The sequence below is a fragment of the Ascaphus truei genome, chromosome 2 (assembly GCF_040206685.1).
Source record: "Ascaphus truei isolate aAscTru1 chromosome 2, aAscTru1.hap1, whole genome shotgun sequence".
Classification (NCBI taxonomy): Eukaryota; Metazoa; Chordata; class Amphibia; order Anura; family Ascaphidae; genus Ascaphus; species Ascaphus truei.
The window spans coordinates 3,891,544-3,908,095 of record NC_134484.1 but is presented as its reverse complement, the minus strand read 5'-3'; the positions used below and the strand labels follow the sequence as shown (position 1 = coordinate 3,908,095).

The window sequence follows — 16,552 nt, the reverse complement described above, 5'->3', positions numbered from 1 at the left end:
TGTGTATACACACAAGCAGCTCTCCCCCCAGCAGAAGAGTAATACAAAGTGCAGCCTTATGTAAAACTTCTTCCTTATGCGGTCACCTAGCCCAAGCCATGACATCATACTGGAAGGCCCTTCTCATGGGAACCAACCCATATGACATCATGCGCTGAGTTTTACATGCGCCCAATCGTACGTCCCGGCACGTGTAGGTATTTATGAAGGATAGATCTTGCCAAACTAACCTTATTTGTTTCTTTGAGGAGGTAAGTAGGAATTTAGACCAGGGCAATGCAGTTGATGTGGTCTACTTAGATTTTGCAAAGGCTTTTGATACGGTTCCACACAAGAGGTTGGTGTACAAAATAAAGAAAATTGGACTCAGCAAAAATATATGCACCTGGATTGAAAACTGGTTGAAGGACAGATAACAGAGGGTTGTCATAAATGGATCTTTTTCAGGTTGGGCTAAAGTCGTGAGTGGAGTACCTCAGAGATCGGTACTGGGACCCCTGCTTTTTAACTTGTTTATTTATGACCTTGAGGTTGGGATCGAGAGCAAAGTCTCCATCTTTGCTGATGATACTAAATTGTGTAAGGTAATAGAATCAGTGCAATGTGACAACGTGATTGGTGAAAAATCTGGCGCTAATTAAATACTAGTGATCACTTAAAATACAGTGACTATATAACACACATATAGTGATTCAGAATAATATAGTGCCTAAAAATAGTGCAATAGTGAAAAAAAGTATAATATAGGTTGTAACCCCCTGCTCAGACCCTCTGGAAGGGACTGTCTTCACTGGTCCCAGATGATCAATATGTATTTTCTCAACCCAGGGGGAGCATGTAGGGAAAGAACAACAAAGAAAAAAACACACTAAGTGCAAACAATTTTGTTCAAGGGTGATATACTCCTGACGAAGCCAGCCATTCTATTGGCGAAACGCGTAGAGTGGACCCGCCCAGGAAGTGAGAGGATTGGTGCTGCAAGCTGTCAATCTGCTGCCGAACCGGAAGTGACGCGACGGAGCTGATCGCGCCCACCGGAAGTGACGTATCGCGTCAGAGACATCGCTGGAGGAGATTCCCACGCTGATACAGTGCAGAGGAAGCCACGGGGAGACTGTGGAGAAGCCCATCCGAGACGGCGGCGGTGCGGTGAGCTGCGGCAACCACCCTTACACTCCTTATCACTTATACAGTGAATAACGCATATATTGATTTTTAACATTGTGAGTGCACATTTTAATACTATATAAAGTGTATCCCTATACCATTGATCTGCACCATGGAGGTCTGTTTTTATCTTTCCATGTACGTTTGCAACTGACATCCCAGTTCTAGCTGCTTCCTGCATATGTCCAGTGATATCCACCTGACTTCACATATCCCGCCACTGCACTTATCCTACTAACTTTCTGTGAGTAGGGAGCACACAGGGGCCAAGCATCATATATCACCCTTGAACAAAATTGTTTGCACTTAGTGTGTTTTTTTCTTTGTTGTTCTCTCCCTACATGCTCCCCCTGGGTTGAGAAAATAGGTAATAGAATCAGAGCAGGATGTAATTTCTCTTCAGAAGGACTTGGAGAGACTGGAAACGTGGGCAGGTAAATGGCAGATGAGGTTTAATACAGATAAATGTAAGGTTATGCATTTGGGATGCAAGAATAAAAAGGCGACTTACAAATTAAATGGAGATATATTGGGGGAATCCTTGATGGAGAAGGATTTAGGAGTGCTTGTAGACAGCAGGCTTAGCAATAGTGCCCAATGTCATACAGTAGCTGCAAAGGCAAACAAGATCTTATCTTGCATTAAACGTGCAATGGATGGAAGGGAAGTAAACATAATTATGCCCCTTTACAAAGCATTAGTAAGACCACACCTTGATAATGGAGTACAATTTTGGGCACCAATCCTAAGAAAAGACATTATGGAACTAGAGAGAGTGCAGAGAAGAGCCACCAAATTAATAAAGGGGAAGGACAATCTAACTTATGAGGAGAGGCTAGCTAAATTAGATTTATTTACATTAGAAAAGAGGCGTCTAAGAGGGGATATGATAACTACAGTGGCGGCACATCTTATTCTAACTTTTCCCGACGGCAGGACGCGTGCGTGCCGCGTGGTGACGCGGGATGTCCGCACGTCACTGTGACGTCACTGCCACGTGGCACGCCTGGCTTCCCCGACTTCCCCGACATCCCCAGAAGGTAAGCGGGGGTACGGGGAAGCGAAGGGGCAAAGCAGGAGTCACCTGGGGGTCGGGAAGGGGGAGAAAAATGCGCGCAAGTGGAGGGGGTTGGAGGGGGTGCACGGAGGAGATGCGGTTGGCGCCCGGTCTAGTCCAGCGCCAGCCGGAGTAAAGCCCCGGTTAACCGGCGGCTTTTGTTAGAATAAGCTGTGCCGGGACAGTATATACAAATATATTCGGGGACAATACAAGGAGCTTTCAAAAGAACTATTCATCCCACGGGCAGTACTAAGGACTCGGGTCCATCCCTTAAGGTTGGAGGAAAGGAAATTTCACCAGCAACAAAGGAAAGGGTTGTTTACAGTAAGGACAGTTACAGTGTGGGATTATTTACCCATGGAGGCTGTGATGGCAGATACAATAGATTTGTTCAAAAAAAGGTTGGACATCTTTTTAGATGGGAAAGGTATACAGGGATATACCAAATAAGTATACATGGGAAGGATGTTGATCCAGGGATTAATCCGATTGCCAATTCTTGGAGTCAGGAAGGAATGTATTTTTCCCCTTATGAGATATCATTGGATGATATGTCACTGGGGTTTTTTGTTTGCCTTCCTCTGGATCAATAAGTAAGTATAGATATAGGATAAAGTATCTGTCGTCTAAATTTAGCATAGGTTGAACTTGGACGCATGTGTTTTTTCAACCTCATCTACTATGTAACTATGTGACTATGTGACTATGTGACTATGTGACTATGTAACTATGTGACTATGTGACTATGTGACTATGTGACTATGTAAGTATGTAACTATGTAACTATGTGACTAGGTCTAGTTATGGAGCAAAAAGGCTCCGGCCTCCGATTGGTCCCACAGCTGGAAGGTTTTTTTGATGCATCTCATGCCCCCGAGGCTCCCCCTCCAGCCTCCTCCTGTACCCACCAGACCCCCAACCCCCATTGGGGAATGTAATAGTCTCTGTGCCCTTCTGCCCGCTGCGCTCTCCTTACCGATGCTTTGCCCCCCACACGCCTGCAGGAGGCGCCGAGCCTTCACCTTCACATCCTCTGGGAACTTGTTGTCGTTCAGAAGTTCGGGGTACAGGCAGAGCGCGCTGACCTGAAAAGGAAGAGAGGGGTGAGAGGGGTAGGGCCCAGAGAACAGGACTGGCACAGAGAGTACCGGGGGCAAGCAGTGGGGGCAAAGGCAGAGAGGAAGGAGAGGGGGAGTAATCTCTGCACAGCGCAGCCTCCTGTCAGTAACACGGGGAGTAATCCCCGCACAGCGCAGCCTCCTGTCAGTAACACAGGGAGTAATCCCCGCACAGCGCAGCCTCCTGTCAGTAACACAGGGAGTAATCCCCGCACAGCGCAGCCTCCTGTCAGTAACACAGGGAGTTATCCCCGCACAGAGCAGCCTCCTGTCAGTAACACAGGGAGTAATCCCCGCACAGCGCAGCCTCCTGTCAGTAACACTGGGAGTAATCTCTGCACAGCGCAGCCTCCTGTCAGTAACACAGGGAGTAATCCCCGCACAGCGCAGCCTCCTGTCAGTAACACAGGGAGTAATCCCCGCACAGCGCAGCCTCCTGTCAGTAACACGGGGAGTAATCCCCGCACAGCCCGGCCTCCTGTCAGTAACACAGGGAGTAATCCCCGCACAGCGCAGCCTCCTGTCAGTAACACAGGGAGTAATCCCCGCACAGCGCGGCCTCCTGTCAGTAACACAGGGAGTAATCCCCGCACAGCGCGGCCTCCTGTCAGTAACACGGGGAGTAATCACCGCACTGCGCGGCCTCCTGTCAGTAACACTGGGAGTAATCCCCGCACAGCGCGGCCTCCTGTCAGTAACACGGGGAGTAATCCCCGCACAGCGCAGCCTCCTGTCAGTAACACAGGGAGTAATCCCCGCACAGCGCGGCCTCCTGTCAGTAACACAGTGAGTAATCCCCGCACAGCGCAGCCTCCTGTCAGTAACACAGGGAGTAATCCCCGCACAGAGCAGCCTCCTGTCAGTAACACGGGGAGTAATCCCCGCACAGCGCAGCCTCCTGTCAGTAACACGGGGAGTAATCCCCGCATAGCGCGGCCTCCTGTCAGTAACACATGGAGTAATCCCCGCACAGCGCAGCCTCCTGTCAGTAACACTGGGAGTAATCCCCGCACAGCGCGGCCTCCTGTCAGTAACACAGGGAGTAATCCCCGCACAGCGCAGCCTCCTGTCAGTAACACAGGGAGTAATCCCCGCACAGCGCAGCCTCCTGTCAGTAACACAGGGAGTAATCACCGCACAGCGCGGCCTCCTGTCAGTAACACATGGAGTAATCCCCGCACAGCGCGGCCTCCTGTCAGTAACACTGGGAGTAATCCCCGCACAGCGCAGCCTCCTGTCAGTAACACTGGGAGTAATCCCCGCACAGCGCGGCCTCCTGTCAGTAACACATGGAGTAATCCCCGCACAGCGCAGCCTCCTGTCAGTAACACTGGGAGTAATCCCCGCACAGCGCGGCCTCCTGTCAGTAACACGGGGAGTAATCCCCGCACAGCGCGGCCTCCTGTCAGTAACACAGGGAGTAATCCCCGCACAGCGCGGCCTCCTGTCAGTAACACTGGGAGTAATCCCCGCACAGCGCGGCCTCCTGTCAGTAACACAGGGAGTAATCCCTGCACAGCGCAGCCTCCTGTCAGTAACACAGGGAGTAATCCCCGCACAGCGCAGCCTCCTGTCAGTAACACATGGAGTAATCCCCGCACAGCGCGGCCTCCTGTCAGTAACACTGGGAGTAATCCCCGCACAGCGCGGCCTCCTGTCAGTAACACTGGGAGTAGTCCCCGCACAGCGCAGCCTCCTGTCAGTAACACAGGGAGTAATCCCCGCACAGCGCGGCCTCCTGTCAGTAACACAGGGAGTAATCCCCGCACAGCGCAGCCTCCTGTCAGTAACACTGGGAGTAATCCCCGCACAGCGCGGCCTCCTGTCAGTAACACAGGGAGTTATCCCCGCACAGCACGGCCTCCTGTCAGTAACACAGGGAGTAATCCCCGCACAGCGCAGCCTCCTGTCAGTAACACAGGGAGTAATCCCCGCACAGCGCGGCCTCCTGTCAGTAACACAGGGAGTAATCCCCGCACAGCGCGGCCTCCTGTCAGTAACACAGGGAGTAATCCCCGCACAGCGCGGCCTCCTGTCAGTAACACAGGGAGTAATCCCCGCACAGCGCGGCCTCCTGTCAGTAACACGGGGAGTAATCCCCGCACAGCGCGGCCTCCTGTCAGTAACACAGGGAGTAATCCGCACACAGCGCAGCCTCCTGTCAGTAACACTGGGAGTAATCCCCGCACAGCGCGGCCTCCTGTCAGTAACACAGGGAGTAATCCCCGCACAGCGCGGCCTCCTGTCAGTAACACAGGGAGTAATCCCCGCACAGCGCAGCCTCCTGTCAGTAACACTGGGAGTAATTCCCGCACAGCGCAGCCTCCTGTCAGTAACACGGGGAGTAATCCCCGCACAGCGCGGCCTCCTGTCAGTAACACAGGGAGTAATCCCCGCACAGCGCGGCCTCCTGTCAGTAACACTGGGAGTAATCCCCGCACAGCGCGGCCTCCTGTCAGTAACACAGGGAGTAATCCCCGCACAGCGCAGCCTCCTGTCAGTAACACAGGGAGTAATCCCCGCACAGCGCAGCCTCCTGTCAGTAACACATGGAGTAATCCCCGCACAGCGCGGCCTCCTGTCAGTAACACTGGGAGTAATCCCCGCACAGCGCGGCCTCCTGTCAGTAACACTGGGAGTAATCCCCGCACAGCGCAGCCTCCTGTCAGTAACACAGGGAGTAATCCCCGCACAGCGCGGCCTCCTGTCAGTAACACAGGGAGTAATCCCCGCACAGCGCAGCCTCCTGTCAGTAACACTGGGAGTAATCCCCGCACAGCGCGGCCTCCTGTCAGTAACACAGGGAGTTATCCCCGCACAGCGCGGCCTCCTGTCAGTAACACAGGGAGTAATCCCCGCACAGCGCAGCCTCCTGTCAGTAACACAGGGAGTAATCCCCGCACAGCGCGGCCTCCTGTCAGTAACACAGGGAGTAATCCCCGCACAGCGCGGCCTCCTGTCAGTAACACAGGGAGTAATCCCCGCACAGCGCGGCCTCCTGTCAGTAACACAGGGAGTAATCCCCGCACAGCGCGGCCTCCTGTCAGTAACACGGGGAGTAATCCCCGCACAGCGCGGCCTCCTGTCAGTAACACAGGGAGTAATCCGCACACAGCGCAGCCTCCTGTCAGTAACACTGGGAGTAATCCCCGCACAGCGCGGCCTCCTGTCAGTAACACAGGGAGTAATCCCCGCACAGCGCGGCCTCCTGTCAGTAACACAGGGAGTAATCCCCGCACAGCGCAGCCTCCTGTCAGTAACACAGGGAGTAATCCCCGCACAGCGCGGCCTCCTGTCAGTAACACTGGGAGTAATCCCCGCACAGCGCGGCCTCCTGTCAGTAACACGGGGAGTAATCCCCGCACAGCGCGGCCTCCTGTCAGTAACACGGGGAGTAATCCCCGCACAGAGCAGCCTCCTGTCAGTAACACAGGGAGTAATCCCCGCACAGCGCAGCCTCCTGTCAGTAACACATGGAGTAATCCCCGCACAGCGCGGCCTCCTGTCAGAAACACGGGGAGTTATCCCCGCACAGCGCAGCCTCCTGTCAGTAACACTGGGAGTAATCCCCGCACAGCGCAGCCTCCTGTCAGTAACACTGGGAGTAATCCCCGCACAGCGCGGCCTCCTGTCACTAACACGGGGAGTAATCCCCGCACAGCGCGGCCTCCTGTCAGTAACACGGGGAGTAATCCCCGCACAGCGCGGCCTCCTGTCAGTAACACGGGGAGTAATCCCCGCACAGAGCAGCCTCCTGTCAGTAACACGGGGAGTAATCCCCGCACAGCGCGGCCTCCTGTCAGTAACACGGGGAGTTATCCCCGCACAGCGCAGCCTCCTGTCAGTAACACTGGGAGTAATCCCCGCACAGCGCAGCCTCTTGTCAGTAACACTGGGAGTAATCCCCGCACAGCGCGGCCTCCTGTCAGTAACACGGGGAGTAATCCCCGCACAGCGCGGCCTCCTGTCAGTAACACGGGGAGTAATCCCCGCACAGCGCGGCCTCCTGTCAGTAACACATGGAGTAATCCCCGCACAGCGCAGCCTCCTGTCAGTAACACAGGGAGTAATCCCTGCACAATGCGGCCTCCTGTCAGTAACACAGGGAGTAATCCCCGCACAGCGCAGCTTCCTGTCAGTAACACGGGGAGTAATCCCCGCACAGCGCGGCCTCCTGTCAGTAACACAGGGAGTAATCCCCGCACAGCGCGGCCTCCTGTCAGTAACACAGGGAGTAATCCCCGCACAGCGCAGCCTCCTGTCAGTAACACGGGGAGTAATCCCCGCACAGCGCGGCCTCCTGTCAGTAACACTGGGAGTAATCCCCACACAGCGCAGCCTCCTGTCAGTAACACGGGGAGTAATCCCCGCACAGCGCAGCCTCCTGTCAGTAACACGGGGAGTAATCACCGCACTGCGCAGCCTCCTGTCAGTAACACTGGGAGTAATCCCCGCACAGCGCGGCCTCCTGTCAGTAACACGGGGAGTAATCCCCGCACAGCGCGGCCTCCTGTCAGTAACACGGGGAGTAATCCCCGCACAGCGCGGCCTCCTGTCAGTAACACGGGGAGTAATCCCCGCACAGAGCAGCCTCCTGTCAGTAACACAGGGAGTAATCCCCGCACAGCGCGGCCTCCTGTCAGTAACACAGGGAGTAATCCCCGCACAGAGCAGCCTCCTGTCAGTAACACAGGGAGTAATCCCCGCACAGCGCGGCCTCCTGTCAGTAACACTGGGAGTAATCCCCGCACAGCGCGGCCTCCTGTCAGTAACACTGGGAGTAATCCCCGCACAGCGCGGCCTCCTGTCAGTAACACAGGGAGTAATCCCCGCACAGCGCGGCCTCCTGTCAGTAACACGGGGAGTAATCCCCGCACAGCGCGGCCTCCTGTCAGTAACACGGGGAGTAATCCCCGCACAGAGCAGCCTCCTGTCAGTAACACATGGAGTAATCCCCGCACAGCGCGGCCTCCTGTCAGTAACACAGGGAGTAATCCCCGCACAGCGCAGCCTCCTGTCAGTAACACTGGGAGTAATCCCCGCACAGCGCGGCCTCCTGCCAGTAACACTGGGAGTAATCCCCGCACAGCGCGGCCTCCTGTGAGTAACACAGGGAGTAATCCCCGCACAGCGCGGCCTCCTGTCAGTAACACAGGGAGTAATCCCCGCACAGCGCAGCCTCCTGTCAGTGACACTGGGAGTAATCCCCGCACAGCGCGGCCTCCTGTCAGTAACACAGGGAGTAATCCCCGCACAGCGCAGCCTCCTGTCAGTAACACGGGGAGTAATCCCCGCACAGCGCGGCCTCCTGTCAGTAACACGGGGAGTAATCCCCGCACAGCGCGGCCTCCTGTCAGTAACACAGGGAGTAATCCCCGCACAGCGCGGCCTCCTGTCAGTAACACTGGGAGTAATCCCCGCACAGCGCGGCCTCCTGTCAGTAACACTGGGAGTAATCCCCGCACAGCGCGGCCTCCTGTCAGTAACACTGGGAGTAATCCCCGCACAGCGCAGCCTCCTGTCAGTAACACAGGGAGTAATCCCCGCACAGCGCGGCCTCCTGTCAGTAACACTGGGAGTAATCCCCGCACAGCGCGGCCTCCTGTCAGTAACACGGGGAGTAATCCCCGCACAGCGCGGCCTCCTGTCAGTAACACGGGGAGTAATCCCCGCACAGCGCGGCCTCCTGTCAGTAACACGGGGAGTAATCCCCGCACAGAGCAGCCTCCTGTCAGTAACACAGGGAGTAATCCCCGCACAGCGCGGCCTCCTGTCAGTAACACAGGGAGTAATCCCCGCACAGAGCAGCCTCCTGTCAGTAACACATGGAGTAATCCCCGCACAGCGCGGCCTCCTGTCAGTAACACTGGGAGTAATCCCCGCACAGCGCGGCCTCCTGTCAGTAACACAGGGAGTAATCCCCGCACAGCGCGGCCTCCTGTCAGTAACACGGGGAGTAATCCCCGCACAGCGCGGCCTCCTGTCAGTAACACTGGGAGTAATCCCTGCACAGCGCAGCCTCCTGTCAGTAACACGGGGAGTAATCACCGCACTGCGCAGCCTCCTGTCAGTAACACTGGGAGTAATCCCCGCACAGCGCGGCCTCCTGTCAGTAACACGGGGAGTAATCCCCGCACAGCGCAGCCTCCTGTCAGTAACACTGGGAGTAATCACCACACTGCGCAGCCTCCTGTCAGTAACACAGGGAGTAATCCCCGCACAGCGCAGCCTCCTGTCAGTAACACTGGGAGTAATCACCGCACTGCGCAGCCTCCTGTCAGTAACACTGGGAGTAATCACCACACTGCGCAGCCTCCTGTCAGTAACACGGGGAGTAATCCCCGCACAGCGCAGCCTCCTGTCAGTAACACTGGGAGTAATCACCACACTGCGCAGCCTCCTGTCAGTAACACAGGGAGTAATCCCCGCACAGCGCAGCCTCCTGTCAGTAACACTGGGAGTAATCACCGCACTGCGCAGCCTCCTGTCAGTAACACTGGGAGTAATCCCCGCACAGCGCGGCCTCCTGTCAGTAACACGGGGAGTAATCCCCGCACAGCGCGGCCTCCTGTCAGTAACACGGGGAGTAATCCCCGCACAGCGCGGCCTCCTGTCAGTAACACGGGGAGTAATCCCCGCACAGAGCAGCCTCCTGTCAGTAACACATGGAGTAATCCCCGCACAGCGCGGCCTCCTGTCAGTAACACAGGGAGTAATCCCCGCACAGCGCAGCCTCCTGTCAGTAACACTGGGAGTAATCCCCGCACAGCGCGGCCTCCTGTCAGTAACACTGGGAGTAATCCCCGCACAGCGCGGCCTCCTGTGAGTAACACAGGGAGTAATCCCCGCACAGCGCAGCCTCCTGTCAGTAACACAGGGAGTAATCCCCGCACAGCGCAGCCTCCTGTCAGTAACACGGGGAGTAATCCCCGCACAGCGCGGCCTCCTGTCAGTAACACGGGGAGTAATCCCCGCACAGCGCGGCCTCCTGTCAGTAACACGGGGAGTAATCCCCGCACAGCGCGGCCTCCTGTCAGTAACACGGGGAGTAATCCCCACACAGCGCAGCCTCCTGTCAGTAACACGGGGAGTAATCCCCGCACAGCGCGGCCTCCTGTCAGTAACACGGGGAGTTATCCCCGCACAGCGCGGCCTCCTGTCAGTAACACTGGGAGTAATCCCCACACAGCGCAGCCTCCTGTCAGTAACACAGGGAGTAATCCCCGCACAGAGCGGCCTCCTGTCAGTAACACGGGGAGTAATCCCCGCACAGCGCGGCCTCCTGTCAGTAACACGGGGAGTAATCCCCGCACAGCGCGGCCTCCTGTCAGTAACACGGGGAGTAATCCCCGCACAGCGCGGCCTCCTGTCAGTAACACAGGGAGTAATCCCCGCACAGCGCAGCCTCCTGTCAGTAACACAGGGAGTAATCCCCGCACAGCGCGGCCACCTGTCAGTAACACAGGGAGTAATCCCCGCACAGCGCAGCCTCCTGTCAGTAACACAGGGAGTAATCCCCGCACAGCGCGGCCTCCTGTCAGTAACACTGGGAGTAATCACCGCACAGCGCGGCCTCCTGTCAGTAACACAGGGAGTAATCCCCGCACAGCGCAGCCTCCTGTCAGTAACACAGGGAGTAATCCCCGCACAGCGCGGCCTCCTGTCAGTAACACAGGGAGTAATCCCCGCACAGCGCGGCCTCCTGTCAGTAACACAGGGAGTAATCCCCGCACAGCGCAGCCTCCTGTCAGTAACACTGGGAGTAATCCCCGCACAGCGCAGCCTCCTGTCAGTAACACAGGGAGTAATCCCCGCACAGCGCAGCCTCCTGTCAGTAACACAGGGAGTAATCCCCGCACAGCGCGGCCTCCTGTCAGTAACACAGGGAGTAATCCCCGCACAGCGCGGCCTCCTGTCAGTAACACAGGGAGTAATCCCCACACAGCGCGGCCTCCTGTCAGTAACACAGGGAGTAATCCCCGCACAGCGCGGCCTCCTGTCAGTGACACTGGGAGTAATCCCCGCACAGCGCGGCCTCCTGTCAGTAACACTGGGAGTAATCCCCGCACAGCGCGGCCTCCTGTCAGTAACACAGGGAATAATCCCCGCACAGAGCGGCCTCCTGTCAGTAACACGGGGAGTTATCCCCGCACAGCGCGGCCTCCTGTCAGTAACACGGGGAGTAATCCCCGCACAGCGCAGCCTCCTGTCAGTAACACGGGGAGTAATCCCCGCACAGCGCGGCCTCCTGTCAGTAACACGGGGAGTAATCACCGCACTGCGCGGCCTCCTGTCAGTAACACTGGGAGTAATCCCCGCACAGCGCGGCCTCCTGTCAGTAACACAGGGAGTAATCCCCGCACAGCGCGGCCTCCTGTCAGTAACACAGGGAGTAATCCCCACACAGCGCGGCCTCCTGTCAGTAACACAGGGAGTAATCCCCGCACAGCGCGGCCTCCTGTCAGTAACACGGGGAGTAATCCCCGCACAGCGCGGCCTCCTGTCACTAACACGGGGAGTAATCCCCGCACAGCGCGGCCTCCTGTCAGTAACACGGGGAGTAATCCCCGCACAGCGCGGCCTCCTGTCAGTAACACGGGGAGTAATCCCCGCACAGCGCGGCCTCCTGTCAGTAACACGGGGAGTTATCCCCGCACAGCGCAGCCTCCTGTCAGTAACACTGGGAGTAATCCCCGCACAGCGCAGCCTCTTGTCAGTAACACTGGGAGTAATCCCCGCACAGCGCGGCCTCCTGTCAGTAACACGGGGAGTAATCCCCGCACAGCGCGGCCTCCTGTCAGTAACACGGGGAGTAATCCCCGCACAGCGCGGCCTCCTGTCAGTAACACATGGAGTAATCCCCGCACAGCGCAGCCTCCTGTCAGTAACACAGGGAGTAATCCCTGCACAATGCGGCCTCCTGTCAGTAACACAGGGAGTAATCCCCGCACAGCGCAGCCTCCTGTCAGTAACACGGGGAGTAATCCCCGCACAGCGCGGCCTCCTGTCAGTAACACAGGGAGTAATCCCCGCACAGCGCGGCCTCCTGTCAGTAACACAGGGAGTAATCCCCGCACAGCGCAGCCTCCTGTCAGTAACACGGGGAGTAATCCCCGCACAGCGCGGCCTCCTGTCAGTAACACTGGGAGTAATCCCCACACAGCGCAGCCTCCTGTCAGTAACACGGGGAGTAATCCCCGCACAGCGCAGCCTCCTGTCAGTAACACGGGGAGTAATCACCGCACTGCGCAGCCTCCTGTCAGTAACACTGGGAGTAATCCCCGCACAGCGCGGCCTCCTGTCAGTAACACGGGGAGTAATCCCCGCACAGCGCGGCCTCCTGTCAGTAACACGGGGAGTAATCCCCGCACAGCGCGGCCTCCTGTCAGTAACACGGGGAGTAATCCCCGCACAGAGCAGCCTCCTGTCAGTAACACAGGGAGTAATCCCCGCACAGCGCGGCCTCCTGTCAGTAACACAGGGAGTAATCCCCGCACAGAGCAGCCTCCTGTCAGTAACACAGGGAGTAATCCCCGCACAGCGCGGCCTCCTGTCAGTAACACTGGGAGTAATCCCCGCACAGCGCGGCCTCCTGTCAGTAACACTGGGAGTAATCCCCGCACAGCGCGGCCTCCTGTCAGTAACACAGGGAGTAATCCCCGCACAGCGCGGCCTCCTGTCAGTAACACGGGAAGTAATCCCCGCACAGCGCGGCCTCCTGTCAGTAACACAGGGAGTAATCCCCGCACAGCGCGGCCTCCTGTCAGTAACACTGGGAGTAATCCCCGCACAGCGCAGCCTCCTGTCAGTAACACGGGGAGTAATCACCGCACTGCGCAGCCTCCTGTCAGTAACACTGGGAGTAATCCCCGCACAGCGCGGCCTCCTGTCAGTAACACGGGGAGTAATCCCCGCACAGCGCGGCCTCCTGTCAGTAACACGGGGAGTAATCCCCGCACAGCGCGGCCTCCTGTCAGTAACACGGGGAGTAATCCCCGCACAGAGCAGCCTCCTGTCAGTAACACATGGAGTAATCCCCGCACAGCGCGGCCTCCTGTCAGTAACACAGGGAGTAATCCCCGCACAGCGCAGCCTCCTGTCAGTAACACTGGGAGTAATCCCCGCACAGCGCGGCCTCCTGCCAGTAACACTGGGAGTAATCCCCGCACAGCGCGGCCTCCTGTGAGTAACACAGGGAGTAATCCCCGCACAGCGCAGCCTCCTGTCAGTGACACTGGGAGTAATCCCCGCACAGCGCGGCCTCCTGTCAGTAACACAGGGAGTAATCCCCGCACAGCGCAGCCTCCTGTCAGTAACACGGGGAGTAATCCCCGCACAGCGCGGCCTCCTGTCAGTAACACGGGGAGTAATCCCCGCACAGCGCGGCCTCCTGTCAGTAACACAGGGAGTAATCCCCGCACAGCGCGGCCTCCTGTCAGTAACACTGGGAGTAATCCCCGCACAGCGCGGCCTCCTGTCAGTAACACTGGGAGTAATCCCCGCACAGCGCGGCCTCCTGTCAGTAACACTGGGAGTAATCCCCGCACAGCGCAGCCTCCTGTCAGTAACACGGGGAGTAATCCCCGCACAGCGCGGCCTCCTGTCAGTAACACGGGGAGTAATCCCCGCACAGCGCGGCCTCCTGTCAGTAACACGGGGAGTAATCCCCGCACAGAGCAGCCTCCTGTCAGCAACACAGGGAGTAATCCCCGCACAGCGCGGCCTCCTGTCAGTAACACAGGGAGTAATCCCCGCACAGAGCAGCCTCCTGTCAGTAACACATGGAGTAATCCCCGCACAGCGCGGCCTCCTGTCAGTAACACTGGGAGTAATCCCCGCACAGCGCGGCCTCCTGTCAGTAACACAGGGAGTAATCCCCGCACAGCGCGGCCTCCTGTCAGTAACACGGGGAGTAATCCCCGCACAGCGCGGCCTCCTGTCAGTAACACAGGGAGTAATCCCCGCACAGCGCGGCCTCCTGTCAGTAACACTGGGAGTAATCCCTGCACAGCGCAGCCTCCTGTCAGTAACACGGGGAGTAATCACCGCACTGCGCAGCCTCCTGTCAGTAACACTGGGAGTAATCCCCGCACAGCGCGGCCTCCTGTCAGTAACACGGGGAGTAATCCCCGCACAGCGCGGCCTCCTGTCAGTAACACGGGGAGTAATCCCCGCACAGCGCGGCCTCCTGTCAGTAACACGGGGAGTAATCCCCGCACAGAGCAGCCTCCTGTCAGTAACACATGGAGTAATCCCCGCACAGCGCGGCCTCCTGTCAGTAACACAGGGAGTAATCCCCGCACAGCGCAGCCTCCTGTCAGTAACACTGGGAGTAATCCCCGCACAGCGCGGCCTCCTGTCAGTAACACTGGGAGTAATCCCCGCACAGCGCGGCCTCCTGTGAGTAACACAGGGAGTAATCCCCGCACAGCGCAGCCTCCTGTCAGTAACACAGGGAGTAATCCCCGCACAGCGCAGCCTCCTGTCAGTAACACGGGGAGTAATCCCCGCACAGCGCGGCCTCCTGTCAGTAACACGGGGAGTAATCCCCGCACAGCGCGGCCTCCTGTCAATAACACGGGGAGTAATCCCCGCACAGCGCGGCCTCCTGTCAGTAACACAGGGAGTAATCCCCGCACAGCGCGGCCTCCTGTCAGTAACACAGGGAGTAATCCCCGCACAGCGCAGCCTCCTGTCAGTAACACGGGGAGTAATCCCCGCACAGCGCGGCCTCCTGTCAGTAACACGGGGAGTAATCCCCGCACAGCGCGGCCTCCTGTCAGTAACACAGGGAGTAATCCCCGCACAGCGCGGCCTCCTGTCAGTAACACTGGGAGTAATCCCCGCACAGCGCGGCCTCCTGTCAGTAACACTGGGAGTAATCCCCGCACAGCGCGGCCTCCTGTCAGTAACACTGGGAGTAATCCCCACACAGCGCAGCCTCCTGTCAGTAACACAGGGAGTAATCCCCGCACAGCGCGGCCTCCTGTCAGTAACACTGGGAGTAATCCCCGCACAGCGCAGCCTCCTGTCAGTAACACGGGGAGTAATCCCCGCACAGCGCGGCCTCCTGTCAGTAACACGGGGAGTAATCCCCGCACAGCGCAGCCTCCTGTCAGTGACACTGGGAGTAATCCCCGCACAGCGCGGCCTCCTGTCAGTAACACGGGGAGTAATCCCCGCACAGCGCAGCCTCCTGTCAGTGACACTGGGAGTAATCCCCGCACAGCGCGGCCTCCTGTCAGTAACACGGGGAGTAATCCCCACACAGCGCAGCCTCCTGTCAGTAACACGGGGAGTAATCCCCGCACAGCGCGGCCTCCTGTCAGTAACACGGGGAGTTATCCCCGCACAGCGCGGCCTCCTGTCAGTAACACTGGGAGTAATCCCCACACAGCGCAGCCTCCTGTCAGTAACACAGGGAGTAATCCCCGCACAGCGCGGCCTCCTGTCAGTAACACGGGGAGTAATCCCCGCACAGCGCGGCCTCCTGTCAGTAACACGGGGAGTAATCCCCGCACAGCGCGGCCTCCTGTCAGTAACACGGGGAGTAATCCCCGCACAGCGCGGCCTCCTGTCAGTAACACAGGGAGTAATCCCCGCACAGCGCAGCCTCCTGTCAGTAACACAGGGAGTAATCCCCGCACAGCGCGGCCACCTGTCAGTAACACAGGGAGTAATCCCCGCACAGCGCAGCCTCCTGTCAGTAACACAGGGAGTAATCCCCGCACAGCGCGGCCTCCTGTCAGTAACACTGGGAGTAATCACCGCACAGCGCGGCCTCCTGTCAGTAACACAGGGAGTAATCCCCGCACAGCGCAGCCTCCTGTCAGTAACACAGGGAGTAATCCCCGCACAGCGCGGCCTCCTGTCAGTAACACAGGGAGTAATCCCCGCACAGCGCGGCCTCCTGTCAGTAACACTGGGAGTAATCCCCGCACAGCGCAGCCTCCTGTCAGTAACACGGGGAGTTATCCCCGCACAGCGCGGCCTCCTGTCAGTAACACAGGGAGTAATCCCCGCACAGCGCGGCCTCCTGTCAGTAACACAGGGAGTAATCCCCGCACAGCGCAGCCTCCTGTCAGTAACACTGGGAGTAATCCCCGCACAGCGCAGCCTCCTGTCAGTAACACAGGGAGTAATCCCCGCACAGCGCAGCCTCCTGTCAGTAACACAGGGAGTAATCCCCGCACAGTGCGGCCTCCTG

At 58.0% G+C, this 16,552-nt stretch overlaps 1 protein-coding gene across 1 annotated transcript in view; it reads right to left on the bottom strand.

The window, feature by feature from the left end:
* The window catches only part of LOC142474964 (alanine aminotransferase 2), a 35,707-nt gene that overhangs the window by 17,703 nt on the left and 1,452 nt on the right, over positions 1-16,552 (bottom strand). Inside the window, exon 2 of the mRNA XM_075581053.1 lies at positions 3,204-3,312. Within this exon, the coding sequence (XP_075437168.1) occupies positions 3,204-3,312 (109 nt within the window). The remainder of the gene's footprint in view (positions 1-3,203; positions 3,313-16,552) is intronic.